The sequence below is a fragment of the Hyperolius riggenbachi genome, chromosome 9 (genome assembly GCF_040937935.1).
Source record: "Hyperolius riggenbachi isolate aHypRig1 chromosome 9, aHypRig1.pri, whole genome shotgun sequence".
NCBI classification, from domain to species: domain Eukaryota; kingdom Metazoa; phylum Chordata; class Amphibia; order Anura; family Hyperoliidae; genus Hyperolius; species Hyperolius riggenbachi.
Genome location: NC_090654.1, coordinates 62,718,981 through 62,736,601, shown reverse-complemented (window position 1 = coordinate 62,736,601; position 17,621 = coordinate 62,718,981). Strand labels below are relative to the sequence as shown.

At 44.6% G+C, this 17,621-nt stretch overlaps 1 protein-coding gene across 3 annotated transcripts in view; it reads left to right on the top strand.

Annotated features, from left to right (window-relative positions):
- The window catches only part of IP6K1 (inositol hexakisphosphate kinase 1), a 52,899-nt gene that overhangs the window by 21,832 nt on the left and 13,446 nt on the right, over nt 1-17,621 (top strand). For all 3 annotated transcript variants that reach the window (XM_068252925.1, XM_068252926.1, XM_068252924.1), the window contains 4 exons: nt 7,112-7,450; nt 8,854-9,073; nt 11,189-11,370; nt 11,466-11,641. In XM_068252925.1, coding sequence (XP_068109026.1) covers nt 7,228-7,450; nt 8,854-9,073; nt 11,189-11,370; nt 11,466-11,641 — 801 coding nt within the window. In that variant the 5' untranslated portion in view covers nt 7,112-7,227. The remainder of the gene's footprint in view (nt 1-7,111; nt 7,451-8,853; nt 9,074-11,188; nt 11,371-11,465; nt 11,642-17,621) is intronic.

Below are 17,621 nucleotides of genomic sequence, written 5' to 3'. Positions count from 1 at the left end.
ATCTGATATACGTGAGAGGAGGCAGCTGCGTCTACCTGTAACCAGCACCAGGCGCTGAATAATTCAGTGGGAACTCGGGTTCCTTTTTCCATTTCTCATTGCTATCCAGGTGTCACCCCGACCCCCATCATACTGTAGCCACCATTTAGCACCACTTGTCACATAAGTGATAGCTGTGCCTTTTCCGTGCTCCAGTCCTCTCCCTGTACCCTGACCCTTTGTTGTACTGCTTCTCCCCCCCCCCCCCCCCCTAAATTTGACTAAATTTGTACTTTAGTCACCTCTGTTTGGAAAAAATAAAGGCAATTTTAGCTTCTTCTATTGTACATCTCACGTTTATTGTCAACTGCCCTGACACGCATATAACTACATAAACAGTTCCCTAATTCCCATACAGACACTAAGATTCTTGTAGCCCCTGACTGTTATTTGTGATCATCTCTGGCACAAAACTGATGACCCACTGGGCCCAATCACTGTTGTCCCTCCATTGGGAACCTCCTACTTATCCACCTCTCCATCTCCACTGAACAGACCATGTCTGTACATCAATTGGACCTTTTTTAAAAAAGCACAATCACAATTTTTAAAATAAACTATCAACTCCGTCCCAAACTAAAGCTGTGAATTCCTACTCGCCGTACTCATGTAATTGTCTTCAACTGTGGGGGTCATGTGACGTCACCCTGAGAGGTCTGTGGCTGTAACCAGGGCTGTGGAGTCGGTCCAAAAATCCATCGACTCCGACACCTCAGTTTAGGATTCCTCCGACTCCACGACTCCGACTCCTCTAATTTGCATATTACAATATTGTTGATTAAAAGTATGTAACATGAAATTCGTCTCTTAACTGCCAACGCTTAGGAATTTTACAAGACAACTGAAGTGAGAAGGATATGTAGACTACTATATTTATTCCCTTTAGACTAAAACTAGTCCTTGGTAAGAGTACTTGTAAAAGGTACAAACCGGAACAAAGAACATCTATCAGGCCCTAGGCACTGTAAGTGTGGGTACATGTAAGAATGATGTGCAGGTACTCTGCAGGGGAATGAGGAGATTGTAAACAGACAACACCTCTGTGTTCAATGTGCACAGCATTCTCAGTGGATTCCCTGCAGCTCTGTGGGGAGTGCATATGTAGATTATAGTACTACTGTGTAACAAAGTAAACCTGAGACAGATGAAATTAAAGTTTTATACATACCTGGGGCTTCCTCCAGCCGCCTTCAGGATAATCAGTCCCTCTATGTCCTCCTCCACCACCTGGATCTTCTGCTATGAGTCCAGGTACTTGATCCAGTCAGGCATAGTGCGCATGCACACACTCCGCCGCCAGGAGCATACTACACCTGTGCAGCACTATTGCGCAGGTGCAGAATGTTCCTGGCTGTGGGAACGGCATGCGGCCGGACAGCGCTGACTGGCTGAATTACCAGGACTCATAGCAGAAGATCCGGGTGGTGGAGGACAGCGAGGGACTGATTAGCCTGAAGGGGGCTGGAGGAAGCCCCAGGTATGTATAAAACTTTACTTTTCATCCGTTTTCAGTTACCCTTTAATTTGTAGTCACCAAACCAAATTTTAATAACATATCACATTATTTGATTTCATCAGCAAAGGGAGTGCATACATTTGCATAAATCAGCATCAATGCAGAATTATTTCCATCTCGTTGACCATCTCTATTAGTGACACAGCTACACATCAGGCTTTATTCTTACAGCATAGATGTTATTTAGTATATATAAGAGATTCCTGTGTACACATCATATATACAGTCACAATCAGATATGTATATCTGACCTTAAAAATACGGGGACTGCTTTATTGAAGCAGCACAAGTAACTAATTTTGACTGGTTTATTTCATTTTTGTGGACTAAGCACAGCTATTACTGTATATATACATTATTTTTAATGACTATTATCTGAGAAATAGAACATTTTATCATATTTTCTATTATAATTACAGTTACAAACTCATTAGGAGTCGGAGTCGGTGCATTTTTTCCCCGACTCCGACTCCAGGCACCCAAAATTGCCCGACTCCACGACTCCGACTCCACAGCCCTGGCTGTAACAGCCCTTTCTACCCTCCAGTCAGCGGTGGTGAAGATGGGGAGTTCAGCACTTCTGGCTTTATTTTCGCATAGTCCCCAGCAGCCAGCGTCCCCCTGACTTGTTTTAGACAACTCGTAGAAGGGCATCGGCTAAGATCGGTCTGCTGCCTAATGCAGCTATGAAGAGCAGTGCAGACAAGCGTTTTTATATTTACCTGTACGGGTGGCTGGACCAGCTACTCTTCTTCCTCCACCTGCAGCAGTACAATCCAGACATCGTCTTCTGATCACATAAGACGTGATCGAGGCTCAGAAGATAGTGTTAACGTTTGTAGCGCCACCTGGTGGTGGAAGAAGTGACTGAAGAGGGTTCCATCACCCCTCTTCCACCACCGGGCGGTGTTGCAATGCTGACACTATCTTCTGAGCCCTGATCACTTGTCCTATCGTGATCAGGAGACGGTCTGGACTGCATTGCCGCGGGCGGATGAAGAGAAGCCGGTCCAGCTGCCTGGACAGGTTAGTAGAAAAACGCTTCTCTGCATAGCCTGCCAGGCTGAAGAAGGCACTCTTCCTCAGCGGCAGGAACAAATCGGCCCTGCAGCCACAAAGTTTATTTTATGTGGCTGCTAAAAGGTTAATAGTCAGCAGTATCTGAGCAAGAGGACAAACCAGCAGCGTCCTCAGCTGACTTGATAAAGTCACAGACTGTGTGTATCTCTTAATATGGCGACAGACAGTGGCCAAGAGCTGTTCCGGACGGCTGTCCATTTTTAAGCCAATAGTGTGCTGCAGATACAGCTTGTGACTAATGTTGGTCATAATTACGTGTTGACATTTTCTTGTCTGCCAGCGTTCTGGCAGATTTGCACTGCTGTACATTTACCAGGAGTGCAACTAAAACCTATTTTTATACTTTGCATGTGTCCCACAACTTCACTGAGAAACTTGGCACTCTGGATGATGGATGAGCATGTTGTCTATTTCCCTGCCCTCCAGAAGCCGCTTGCTCATGCACAGCCCTGTCATTGCTCCACCCCTCCAGTTGAATAGTACAGGCTTCACAGTAATAGCCAAGCCATGTTTTTGTATAGTGCTTATTCCCCACACTGCCACACTAACAATAGAGCTTAATTATTACAGGCTGTATGAGCTATGCAATTTCCCATCAGACGGGTCTAATCGATTATTTCCGACAGGTCCACTCTGATTCCCGGTCATTTTTCTGATCGATTTTGAATAGAAGTTACACACACGCCTCTTCATGTTTTCAACACTGGTTGGACAATGAAATCTACAACGACTGGTTCCTGTGGACAAGAGTCCATTGTTGGGTGAATAAGAATGCTGCCATGTCGCCTCTCGGTGATGTGATGCTGGCAAATTGCTGTCACTGGGAGTTCAGCGGGTTCATATAGAATGCATGTGGCAGGCAGAAGGGGTCAGTAATGCAGAGGGGAACCTGATCCACCTCTGGGTGTCTGCTTGTGAGTTCGCTGGGTTCATGTCGGACGATGAAGGAATCTGATATGAAATGTGATAATGGGAGGGATCCTGTGAAGCTTGGAGCAGATAGAAGCCGTATATCGTGACCAGTCTGTAGAGCTTTCTGTGCATTGCCAGTGAGAGGACAGCTCTCCAAGGGTGAGGACCACAATGTGTCCATCCAAGAAAGAGATGGCCAGCACCTCTACTGCTGACATGGGGGTTTATGGAAGGAACAAAGGTAAAGGTCTTGTGACGGATCTGATACTTGGACAATGGAGACTGAGGCTTTTGATGTATAATGTATACTGAAACCAGCAACGGACCTGAGATGGGTTCTGTATTAGTATAGCCACAGGTCTCCTCACATTTTTTTCTCTATTTTGTGAGATACATGAACAGGCAACTTGTGGCTATATGTGGAGGGGGGGGGGGGGGGGGGAGAATATTATTCTCTCCTTGTCTATCCACCTGTTGCACATAGAAAATGTTCAGCTTGTAGGAAAGTTGCTGGGCTAGTGCTGATCCTTCCTGTTACTGTAGAGAGGCTGCAGTGATGAAAATCTTGAAGTTTCTGAATTTATTTTTTTTTTAAGATGCCAGCCCTGGAGCTATGTTCCTCAATGATCGGGACAGACATGCATTATTCACATCTCCTGTCACTCACTGGCTTAAAGTCTGAAATGTATGCATAGCTTCAGAATGGAGCAGGTGAAAGGTACACCCTCAATAGCTATAACTTAGATTTCCACAATGTTTTTACAAGACTTCCTTGTGAAGATTGGTGAGCCGGAGATACCCTCACTATTTTTTTTTTTCTCACCTGCCCAGGAACACCCGCATTAATGTAGTGAGGGAGACTCTAGTTTAATATGCCACAAGACGTTACATGCAGGGCTGTGGAGTCAGAGTAATTTTTGGTGCTCGGAGTCGGTGGTTTCATAAACTGAGGATTCGGAGATGATTTTTGTACCGACTGCTCAGCCCTGGTTACATGATTATTTTAGAACACCACAAGATATTTAAGACGGTACACTTGTGCAACTGTTATTTTCTCTATTGGGGAACACTGTAAAGTAAACCTGTCTATGGTAGTGTTGTGGTAAGCCTCTGGATGGTCCAGCGGCTCCCTGGATCCTCCTCGAACCCAGCACTGCCGCGTCTTCTTTGTGATCGAACTTTTGTCTGAGTAGGGGCTTTCACATTATGGCGGTACCTGGTGTGCCCACATTTTCAGCACCGTTTTTGCCCAATTCAAGTATATGGAGGCGTAATAGAGGAACGGAGCCAGCTTGATGGCAGTATAAAGGAAGAGGAACCAGTTAACAGCATTGAGGAAAAAGCCGCTTGGTAGAATGGAGGAGTGGTCAGTAGAGATGCCAAGGATTGGAAAGGCAGCAGCTGATGATTTTGATTGGTCTAATTCCAAATTGCATATATTTGCATAAACCTAATATAAAACTGTCAATACCTAATTAGTGTACTAGGTTAGGGCATCACCTTTGACATAGGAGACCAGGGCACAAATCCTGGCTGGAGCCAGCACCTAATTAAGGAGTTCTTGGGCAAGACTCCCTAATGCTTCAGGGTGGCCTACTGAGCAAGCCTTGAGCAGCTGTAGGTCTCAAGTGCTTTGAGTCAGACAGGAGAAAAGCACTACCCAAATGTTAGCAGTTCTTTTAGTGTTTTACATTTCATTGTCTTTGCCCATCGCTAGTAATTATATGTTGGGACTGAGGAGGCACTCCTCAGAAGGGAGAATGAGCCAGCTGTTTCAAAAGCAGAATTCCTCTAGTAGTATAGAGGAGGACCCAGCTAGTAGAATGAGTGAACTGGCAGGGTGAAGGCGGAGCCAGAAGATTTGTGCATGTTCAGCAGAATATACCGTGTGCGGTTTAGGCACTTTAAACTGTACCTGAGATGAACTACTCCTCCAGCACTTGTAAAGCTTCTTGGTCCCTCGCCATCTCTCCAGGTCGCTCCTGCCCCCTGCTGGACAGCCCAGTATTCTGGCCAAGTCCTGCTTCACCACCCATGCCCAGTCGGGAGTGTTCTGCGCCTGCACAGTAGTTACGATTGGAATTTGTACTTCCCTGATGATGGGTCCAGAAGAGCACGTCCCATCATCTACTGCCATAAAGACCAGGTTTGTGAAGTGGGTATTGGATTTATAGCCCAAAATGAGAACCGTTGCTTTTAGGAGTTTAATTGGCTGACCCAGTGAGGTGATCTAGTAAAGGAGAAATGCCATGAAGAGAACCTGTGATTACTACAGGTTTTCTGGTTGTGGGTAGAGCATCATGTCACTGCCCATATGTTCTAGTATAAGTCCCCTAAATCTCACTGTGAGGATCTTAGCTCCTCTTACATGTATGAAGGAAAAGTTGAGTGGTGTGCTGAGGATGAGTCTGTGTGATATAAAGCTGATGAGGGATAAAACATTAGTCCATAGAGGAGTTCAGTCTTGGCTTCCACCACTGTTCAGGTGCTACAAAAAGAAATGACACAGAGGGCCCAATGTAGTGTAGTATGTACTGGTAGATGAATGATTATTAGAGAGTACAAAAGTATACTCACAAACCAGGGTTACTTCCAAGGCAACCACAGTATAGGCAGGTGAGGAGATTAGACCTGTCCCCACTCAGGATTAAAGAGGAACTGTCGTGAACATTTTAAAATTTAAAACACATACAAATAAGAAGTACATTTCTTCCAGAGTAAAATGAGCCATAAATTAATGTTCTCCTATGTTGCTGTCACTTCCAGTAAGTAGTAGAAATCTGACATTCCCAACAGATTTTGGACTAGCCCATCTTCTCATAGGGGGGTTCTCAGGGTTTTCTTTATTTTTAAAAGCACCTAGTGAATGGCAGTTGCTCCGTCCAACTGCCAAAATAGTGTACAGTGAGCAGGAAGGCTGGCCAGCATCTTTGTATCAATCATTTTCAGGGAATGTCTTTATAAAGAATAAAGGCCATGCTGACAATCCACCATGAAGAGATGGATTAACCCAAAATGTCGGTAATGTCAGATTTCTACTACTTACTGTAAGTGACAGCAACATAGGAGAAAAGTAATTTATGGTTCATTTTACTCTGGGAGAAATGTACTTCTTATTTGTATGTGTTTTAAATTTTAAGATTTTCGCGACACTTCCTCTTTAAGAAGTCACACTCTGCAGATAGGAAAAAGGGGCTATACCTCTGTAAACAGAGGCGCCAAAAGAATAAAATAGGCTAAAATGGTTAAATATGCTTTGAAGGCAGTGGTGGACTTACCTCCTAAAAACAGACACAAAACTGTCAATTTCAACAGGCATAAATTTATTGATATACTGTACTCCACAAAGTGTTTGCAACGTGTTTCACAGGTATAGTCCTGCTTCTTCAGGCAATAAAAAAGGGCATATAACAGTAGTAGGTCAGGGATGCGCCAGAGGCCAGAGCCTATTTTATTCTTTTGGGTGCCTCTGTTTACATCGTAAAATACTTGTATCCACCCCACAAGGATACAAATACTGTTCAGACGCTGTTGGTTTATGTATTGCATTTTTCTGTCTTACAGGTCTGAGGAGCGACTCCAGGGTGAAAGACTTGCCAGCCACCTTCTGCCCTTCAGTGCTGCTGCCCGGCCCCTGCGCCCCTCTCCATGCGCCCTCCGAGCGTCGCGCGTGCAACGCAATGTGTGTTTGTCAAACCATGGAAGTGGGGAAGTGCGTCAAGAGCGCGGTGTGTGACCGGGGCCGGGGGGTCCTGCTGGAGCCATTCATCCATCAGGTGGGAGGGCACAGCAGCATGATGCGCTATGACGACCACACTGTGTGCAAACCCCTCATTCCCCGGGAGCAACGCTTCTACGAGTCTCTGCCGCCAGAGATGAAAGAGTTCACTCCAGAATACAAAGGTGAAAATTGCTGAATCTATGTATCCGCTAATAATACTTCTGGTCTCTCTGTTCACTAGAATCATTTCCAGGTTCCTCTGCATGTTCACTGATGTCACTTCCTGTAACCTCCTTACTCACAAGTCTTACCTTTGGTTTCCTCTCCCTATTCAATAATGTCTCCTGTCTGACCAATGATATCTCTTGTCTTCTCCCTGTTCATTTACCACTTTGCATTCCAAGGTTTTTTTCCACTTTAAGAATCCTAACAATTTTGGCATGTCACCTGTCACTATTGATACAGAAATACCTGTTTTTTTTGTTGTTGTTGTTGTTTGTTTTTATTACGGTATTACTTATGCCATCAAGTGTTTGTTTTTTCAATAGTTTTTATTCTTTTTCAAGAAAAAAAAACATAACTTGAAATACAAGATATGTAAGGGCTTATTCACACTAAGGGCGCATTCAGGTTTTTTTTTAAGCGCTGGCGAATTGAATCACCCTAAAATCTCTGGTGCAATGATCCCCTATGAGAATGTTCACATATGAGTGGTTAGATTCCGATCCGCTCACCAAAGCGCTGCCTGTACCATTTTTGGGGTGATTTGCCTGTAATGGAAGGTATAGGGAAATCACAAAGCGCTTGAAAAAGCGCTTTGTATAGCGATTTCCCGAGCGCTTTTTAGAATAAATTAAAAATTGTATTCTTTTCCGGGTCAAAGAGTTCACTTCCTGACTGATGTGACTGACCATTTCACTGAAGTGAAAAAAAAATGGATCGCTTTACAACAAATCGCAACGCTCAGCTAAGCGCTAAAACAAACTGCACAAAATCGCAAAATTTTGGCGTCAGTGATTGTGATTTATGATAAACAAGGCCTTACAGAGAGGAACAAGAGAACATTTACTAATGTTTTAAATACTTTAAAGTGAACCCTGAGGTTAGAGTGATATGGAGGCTGCCATATGTATTTCCTTTTAAACAATACTAGTTGCCCAGCAGCCCTGCTGATCTATTTGGCTGCAGTAGTGAGTGAATAACACCAGAAACAAGCATGTAGCTAATCTTGTCAGACCTGACAATAATGTCAGAAACACCTGATCTGCTGCATGCTTGTTCAGGATCTCTGGCTAAAAGTATTAGAGGCAGAGGATCAGCAGGATAGCCAGGCAACTGGTATTGCTTAATGTTCACATCTAATTCTCTGTGGTAGAAATGCTCCTCTGCAGTAATTAACTTGGAGCTGCTCTATTGACCTCTAGTGCTGGCAAGGAAGCTGTTGGTCCTTGTACTTACTGTATGCATGGTTTTTACATGTAGTTATTTGGCTGTCTTGTGGAGGATGTTGCTGGTGTCCTTCCATCGCTGGCCATTGTCATGTCCCAGGTTGATTTGTAATGTGTGGCCCTTTTCTGTCCTGCAGGCGTTGTTTCTGTCTGCTTTGAAGGGGACAGCGACGGATACATTAATCTTGTGGCGTATCCCTACGTGGAGAATGAAGCCGTAGATAATGAAGAACTTCCAGAAAGGGACCACTTGAGACGCAAACACTCTCGCCGTGGGCTGCACCGCACTAACAGCACGCCCACCAGCACTGACCACAAGGAGGAACGCCCAGTTATGAGTGGAGAGCATTCAGAGAGGTAACATGCGAATGTGACAACACTTGTAGTATGTTGAGGAAATGTCTATAGAGTAGTAAAACTTGGAGCATTGACCTGTTTATTAACCATAATAGTATGAAAATTTTACACTTTAACAATAAGCCCAACAGTAGTGGAACCCATTTAAAGCTTAATCATGGCTTTAAAAATGGAAAAAGATAGACTGGATAGTCTAGTCTTCCTGATCACCATGTGGTCCACCCTTCCAGGGCAGGGTCCCTCTAAGGAAATTCGACAAGGGCTTGTCCCATATGCTTGTTTGATTTTTAATTCTCTGTGTACAAGCGTGACCGTGCTGAGCATGTGCAAGTACGGTCTATGCAATAGCATGAGGCTGCTCATACATGGAAGGGAGCACAGTTGCAAATAAGAAGGTACAAATACGCATTCTCGCATGTCCACAGTATGGAGCGGCCCATCTTCAGTAGTATTCGGGCTTCCGAAGATTGCTGAAGCCTCCAGCAGCGGCAGACGCAAGCCATCTCTGACCCATTGCTCAGAGACTGCTAATGGGGGAGCCAGCGGTGGAACGTGGGGACCGGAAGAGGAACGGGAAGGCTCTATAGGACCCGGAGCCTTCCCTCTCCATAGGAGAGTATCTAGTTTTGTTTTTAATATGCTCTTCAGAGTCTCTTTAAGAAGGCATATTACACTGAGGATTGCTCTTTAGTAGGAGGGCTTGTTGGTCTCTTAAGGTGCCCATACACTTACTCGATTTCCCGCCGATAGACAGCAGATTAGATCACTGTGATCGAATCTGCTGTGAAATCGATGCGCAAACGCTGACCGGTCAACCGATTTTGATCTGAAATCGATCGATCCCATCGTTCTGTCCACGCGGAAAATTTTGCTCGATTGCCGGCAGGTCGTGTGTCGATAACGGCGTGCGAATGTCCGACGACCGACGCTAGTGACAATAAATTACCTGTTCCGCCGGCGCGTGTCCCCGCTGTCCCTTCTGCACGCTGGGCTACGGCTGGCTTCACTTCCTGTTAGGGGAAGTTTAATCAGTAGAGCGTCCTCTACTGTTTAAACTTCCAGAGCAGAGAAGAGATGGCAGAGACCGGGGGACTCACGCCGGCTGGATCAGGTAATATATGCAGGTGGCAGCGGCAACTCCACAGATTGTGAATCGATTCCATAGTGAAATCAATTCAAAATCTGTTTGTAGTGTAGGCAGCCAATAGATCCCTCTTTCATCAGATTCGATCACAGAGGGATCTATCTGCTGGTCGATCTGGTGGCAATCGACCAGTGTATGGCTGCCTTAGGTCTCCTATACTTTCCTAGTGGTTCTGGGTCATCCTGAGCAGCTTGGGTATTCTGCTGAAAGGGTGGCTGAGCGACGAGTTGTCCTGAACAGAGCAGTGCTGGGTAAGAGAGAAGCACAGGACCTGAAGCGTCCAGAGCAGGCAGGCAATGTCTGGAGCAAAATAAAATGGTTATATAGCAGTGCACAGGATGGGGTGTGTGTTTTTGACTGCTGCTGTTGTGACGGCTCAATAGAAATGTCTTTACCCAGCCTAAGTGCCTGTTCAGACTATGCGCGTTCCCAGCCGTTTTCAGGGAACACGTACGGGTACCAAAAAACGCATAGAAACTGCTCCTAATGCTTTTGAATGGGCTAGTTCACATGTATGCGTATGAGACGCATACGTTTCTTATCCGCATTGCTGCATGCAGTTCTGTGCGTCACGCATAGAAACAGACGCAATGAAAGTCTATGGACGCGTATCAAAAACGCGTACTATTGCGTTTTTAGCGTACGTTTCCCTCTGCGGTTCCCATAATTCTTTTTTTTCCCCTGGGTCACGTGTGTGTGTGCGCAAAACGCATTAGAACGCAAGAAAAACGCATGCGTTTTCAACTTGCGTTTCTTTGATTTTATACCCGTGCTTCATACGCTGACAGTCTGAACAGGCCCTAACTGTGTAGATGAGATTGTGCCTGGCTGCATATTGGTGCACCTGGTCGTTCCTGTCTTGCATGTGGACATTTAGGGGTAGTTTGATAGCAAGAGGTGGTGTGTTTTTTTTTTTTGTTTTTTTTTATATATTTTGCATGTATGTGAGTCAATGTGCTTGTTTTTTGCAGTGTCCCAGAGATGAAGAGCCCCAAGTTGGAGCTACTAACTCAGTCAGAGGTGCCCTTCCAGATGCTGGACGGTAATAGCGGAGTCACCTCTGAGCGTATCAGCTACAACCCCTGGAGCCTGCGCTGCCACAAGCAGCAACTCAACCGCATGCGCTCAGAATCAAAGGAGCGCAAGCTGTACAGTATCCTTTTTTTTGTGTGTCCCTTCCTGTCTCTTATCTCTAGTGGTGCAGCCAGCCTCTCCCTCTGTTATGGTCACTTAACTCTGTGCCCCCAGAATTCCTGCTCCTGGAAAACGTTGTGCACCACTTTAAGTTCCCATGTGTGCTGGACCTGAAGATGGGGACACGACAGCATGGTGACGATGCCTCTGAGGAGAAGGCAGCTCGACAGATGCAGAAGTGTGAACAGAGCACATCGGCCACGCTGGGTGTGAGAGTGTGTGGCATGCAGGTACACACATCGTGACTCGTGTGCTGCCAGCTTTTTCTTCATCATAAATGTCCATAAAGGGTCATTGGAATAGGCATTGGTGCAGAGATGTCTGTTGAGCACCTCTGTAGGACAGTAAAGGTAGCCATACATCTTGCAGTTTTGGTGGCCAATTGACCAAGAGACAGATCTGTCTCTGATCAGAGAGAGATCTGTTGGCCGACCTGAACCGCAGACCAATTACCAATCTATTTCAGCATGAAATCTTTTGAGAATCAGCCCCCGTGCATTAATACTTTACCTGTCCGCTGCTGCGTCCACATTATTATTCCTTGTTGGTGCCCCACGTGGTCGCCGGCCTATCGCACGTGGAGCTCATGCGTGTGAAGTCATGTGGGGTGCCAATGAGAAGCATGTGGTCACTCTGGCGACACAGATAAAGTATTCATGTATTAGGGTGGGGCCCATCTAACATGGGGGGAGGGGGGTGGCCAGGGGTTTCTGTTGTGTTCGCCTTTGGCGATTATCACACACTAATCGATTGAGCACTTCAGCTGAGATTTTCAATCATGTCCAATCGATATATGCAACCAATTTTGGCCCTAGATTGGTTGCATCATCGATCAGGCATGCTCTTGGCAGCACCAAGTTTCATCCGTTTCTATAATTATCAAGTCGGCTGCAAAGTTGAGATGTATGGCTACCTTTAGTGACTCTAATGGTTTACTGTACTCTGAAGCGCTGCATGAAATGTCAGTATGCAAGTAAGGGATAATGGTACTTAAAGGGGAACTTCAGCCTAAACAAACATACTGTCATTAAGTTACATTAGTTATGTTAATTAAAGTAGATAGGTAATCCCTTACCCACCCTGTTTTAAAAGAACAGGCAAATGTTTGTGATTTCATGGGGGCAGCCATGTTTTCAGTTGAAAGGAGGCGATATGGAGTATGAGACACAGTTCCAACTGTCCTGTGTCCTGATCACCCCTCCCAGCTGCACACGCTAGGCTTCAAATCTCAAATTCAAAATAAAAAAACACAAATTGCACCAAAACAGCAGAAGGAGAACCTCATCATCAGAAATCCCATCATGCTTTGCACAGCATCAGCGGGCAGTTTTCTTCTGTGTAGCTAAAAATGAGGCTTGGGTAAGAAAAACAAAGTTCTGATGCTGTGAAACTGTTAAAGAAACACCAAGCCTTTTCAGTGCTGCTGAGTAGATTTTTAGTCTGGAGGTTCACTTTAACCATTTCAGCCCGCGGGGATTTTTCAACTGTCAGCGCTTCTCCTTTTCATTTCCCAGTAACTTTATCACTACTTATCACAGCGAAATGATCTATATCTTGTTTTTTCCGTCACCAATTAGGCTTTCTTTGGGTGGTAAATTATGCTAAGAATTATTTTATTCCAAATGTATTATAATAGGAATAAGAAAAAAATGGAAAAAAATCATTATTTTTCAGTTTTCTGCCATTACAGTTTTAAAATAATGCTACCATAATTAAAATCCACACATTTCATTTGGCCCGTTTATTGCAACATTAAAATTATACCCCTAGTGTAATGTATGGTGACAATATTTTATTTGGAAATAAAGGTGCATTTTTTCAGTTTTACATCCATCACTAATTTTTAGCCCATTATTTATTAATTATATGTCCTCTTGACATAAATAATCATTTATTTTTATTCCCCAAAGTCAGTAGGTGTGTTTTACTATTTTGCCACAAGATGTCTCTACTGAGCAAAAATCCCATTAGCGTACAATGTACGCTAATTGGGATACAATGTATCACTACATTGTAACCAGGGAAGTGATGTAGGCTTCCATCGGAAGCCTCCGATCACAGTGGCGGCGGGGAGATTATGAATGGAAACCTTGTTTCCATTCATAAATTTAACGATCGGGCGGTGGAAATCACGGCGGAAAATAGTGCGGCGGCTCCATTTACAGAATAAACAAACAGTGTTTATTCACGGCGGACATGTACGGATTGGCACAGGGGACGTCTTTTCCCTGCAGCTAACCCCCCCCCCCCCCCCTGCTAGCAGCAGCGCAATCGCGGGCATCTGCCCGCATGATCGCTTGCAGACCCCCCCAACTGCAGGGAGGTGACTAGCACGTCCCTGTGGCTCTAGAACCTGCCGCTGCGGACGTGAAGCTCACGTCCGCGCGGCTGAAATAGTTAGAGGAGCTCTCAGCTATACTATATCAGGAAAAAAAACAACATATAAGTAGATAAATACTTGCTCTTCTTACATAACATATGTATTGCACTGTCCACGATTTGATTTTAGTGATTTTTCTACAGTTAAAAAAAAAAAGGGAACTCTTCTTAGCATTTACTCTTTTTTAGCTGTGGCTATTTTGAAGCCAATCCTGATGTCATTTCCTCCCTTACTCTCCTCTGCCTAATTTGCCCGTCCTTCACTATAGAAAGTGCATTGTCTCAGCATGAGAAATATTGGCCAATCAGAGAGGAACAGAGGTGTGGGAGGGAAAAAACAGGAGGGAAACAGGCTTCAGCCAAACGGGCTGCATTAGCTGAGTCTGAGGGGAAGTAGAGAAGCAAAAAAGGACAACCCAGCATGCCCTGCAACTTCCTTTGTGTGTACCAAATAAGAGTCTGGTAAACTGGGGAATGATAATTTTATCAACAAGAAAAGTAATAATGATTTTAACTTTTGAATTGCCTGGTTAGCACCCAGATTACTTGTTTACCTTTTTTTTTTTTTTTACACTTTAAAGCAAAATTGAAGAGAAAATAAACTGATGACATAGACCGTTGTGCCTATAGTCCTAATCGTAAGACTATGGATAGAAGCCAGAACCTCCTTCAATTATCAAACTTTATTGTCCAACGTAGCTTCCAGTGAAGTGCTGTATGATTGGGTGCATCCACCTCTGAACAGTTGCTAATAATGATTGGCTGAGTGCCTTTTCATTCTATCTGTAGCAATAAAGTTTGTTTATGGAGGATAGAAGTCTGGACTTTTACCCATAGTCTATGTATGTATAGGTGGTGCCATCCACATGAATCTGACTAGGGCAGGTCTATCGGGGTATCTTTTAGTGTTCTTCACAGAGATTCACAACGCTAAAGAGGAACTTTAACCCAGGATTGAACTTCATCCTAATCAGTAGCTGATACCCTGTTTACCATGGGAAACCTGTTCTCTAATAGATCATTAGAGGGGGCCTGTATAGCTGATATTGTAGTGAAACCCTCCCACAGTGTGATGTCTTGACCATGGTCCTGACTGTTTGCTGTCTGTGAGCCTCCTTGCATTGTGGGAAATAACTTTCCGCTGAGATCACCTGCCAGCAATAAAGATGTCACCCCCGTGATACATTTCAGAGTGTAGATCAGGGAGAGGAAATACTTTACAATGGGCAAATTACTTAATCATTTATAAATGAATATTGTACAAAAAAAGAAAAAAACAATTTCATTCATTGTTGTTTTTCACTGCAGTTCCTCTTAAGGGCCCACTAGGGCAAATTGTGCCTGATTTCACGCACAGATCCGGAATCTCAGCCTATTGAAATCAATAGGCTGCTTCCAGGGATGTGCTTCCGAGTAATTCAGTAATGAGTTGCTGATTTACTTAGCTGTGATTGCGGGTGACGGGGGGTTAAATTACCCAGCAATCTGCACGATAGTCTGCGATAGCCGCATTGCATGACTCACTGACTCCAAGTTGGAAGGAGGAAGCGCGGTAGTGAGCCATGGAACGCGGCTCACTGTACGCCTATGATGCAGAATGGACCGCAGCCCACCGTCACCCGCGATTACAGCTGAGTAATCAGCAACTCATTACTATTTCAATTCCGAGTAGCTTGCTACTCGGGATTACTCCGAAGTCCTTCTCTGGCCGCATCTGGATATGCATGCATGAAAAAATTCTGTACTGCTTCAGAATCTCATCCGAATCCCCATAGCCATGAATGGCACAGCTACAGGGATTCGGATGTATAATCACAGTGCACAAGTGCCGGCGTCCATCTCAGAGATGGACGGCCGGAGATAGTGAAAACCCACCCTAATAAGTTTTCAGTGAGACTACTACAGTTTCACTACAGAGAAAAGCTAGCCAGGTACTTACAATTGTTACGTCTGAAGGGATCAGGACTCGGTCCCCCTGTAACCATGCGGGGGCAGAGAAGCCTTGCTGTGGGAGGGGCTGGGGCAGTGGCTTATGGGAACAGCTTCTAGAGGTCTGGGTGAGGAGGGGAACAGTGCGGTTGGCTGTCGCTGTCACTAAAGATCCGATGTGTGACATTGTGGGGGGGGGGGGGGGGGGACCTGTACCCATGCTGCCCCGGCTGAGTGTTATCTAGCATATGTATCTAGCTAAACTGTTATTTGCCACCATAGATTTTTAAAAGGACCACTATTGCGACAAATAGTCATAAAATATGTATTTTTTTTGTAGGGGTGGTGATCACATCTAAACTGATTGCATGCTTGTTCTGATAAACACAATTGGTAGACCACAGTAGCATTTTTATAGTTGAGACCTGTGGCAGCAAGAAGTGGATGCATTAAAGCGGACCTGAACTCAGAACTTCCTCTCTGCTCTAATTGATAAGCAGCAGCATATAATCTTTAAAGAAAAACATTTATTTGTTACAGCACATCTGCAGTGTGTCTATTTCCTGCTTTCATGGAAGCAGACATATTATTAACATCCTGTGTTTACAAATGACCTCTCTGCCTAGACAGTCAGCTGATACAGCTGAGAGATCAAAATACAACTTGTGCTTAGCCTCAGATGAGGGGGGATTACACAGGCTAAACCAGGCATGGGCAAACTTGGCCCTCCAGCTGTTAAGGAACTACAAATCCCACAATGCATTTGCCTTTGAGTCATGACTGTGGCTGTCAGACTCCTGCAATGCATTGTGGGACTTGTAGTTCCTCAGCAGCTGGAGGGCCAAGTTTGCCCATGCCTGTGCTAAACTCTCTAAATACATACAGGGTGCATTTCTCTATTTTTCTTCGGTCCTGTACAAGAGTTCAGGCCCAAGTTAAGTGGTTTTTCATGAAAATTCAACCTAGGTGATGTGCTAAAGTTTTTAGTTTTTCAAAGCAATTACTAAATGCCAGCCTTCTCCTTTAAGGTCATCCGAGGTGAAAATAAACTGATGAGAAAAACAATTGTATCTGTCCTCCTCCTAAAAATGATTATTTATTTATTGATTTTTTTTTTTTTGTTTTTGTTTTTTTAGATATCCCACAGTTTTATATCTAAATCTAGTTGTTAAGGTTTTACTTTTTTATTGTCTCTGCTCAATGACACATTCATTGAAGTATGCCAGAGCTAAAATCTATGAACTATTGCCCCTTTTTATCTCTTTCCTGCTCCAAGAAGCCATTTACTGACAGGAAATGTATTTTATGGCTGTAATTACTTATCAGTGAGGGCTATGCCAGACCAAGTCCTAACCCGGACAGAAACTGTCAACTACATGCCTGTTTAACTCTTTCAAGAGAGAAAAGAGAGAAAAAAAAAGGAACACAGCCTAGTTATTTGTGTGCTTGGCACTGTAGATACACGTCTATCTAATCATGTCCCATGTCACCTTGGTTGTCCTTTAAGCAATTCAGTTACAGCTAGCCTCTGACTTACGAACGCCGATATACAAATGTTCCGCCGATTTCGTTGCAATGATTTTGTTTCTTGGCACGAGAGGAGGAAGCAGCTTCAGATCACATTAGGCACCAGGGAAGCTATGTTAGGGTGGGGGGGGGGGGGAAGCACTAATACCACCAGGGAACAGGGCCGACGCTACCACTGAGGCAAAGTGGGCAATTGCTCCAAGGCCTCCATGCGCTGCCGGGCCCCCACGTCTCCCCCTGACTTGTGCTCCCTGCAGAGTTTTGCCAGCATAGAAACTCGCTTGTCCTGGCACACTGCTGTGACCGTGCTCCCCATCTCCATCCCCTCAGACTGCTTCATCTCCATGACCCAGTGCTTGTCATTACACAATAACA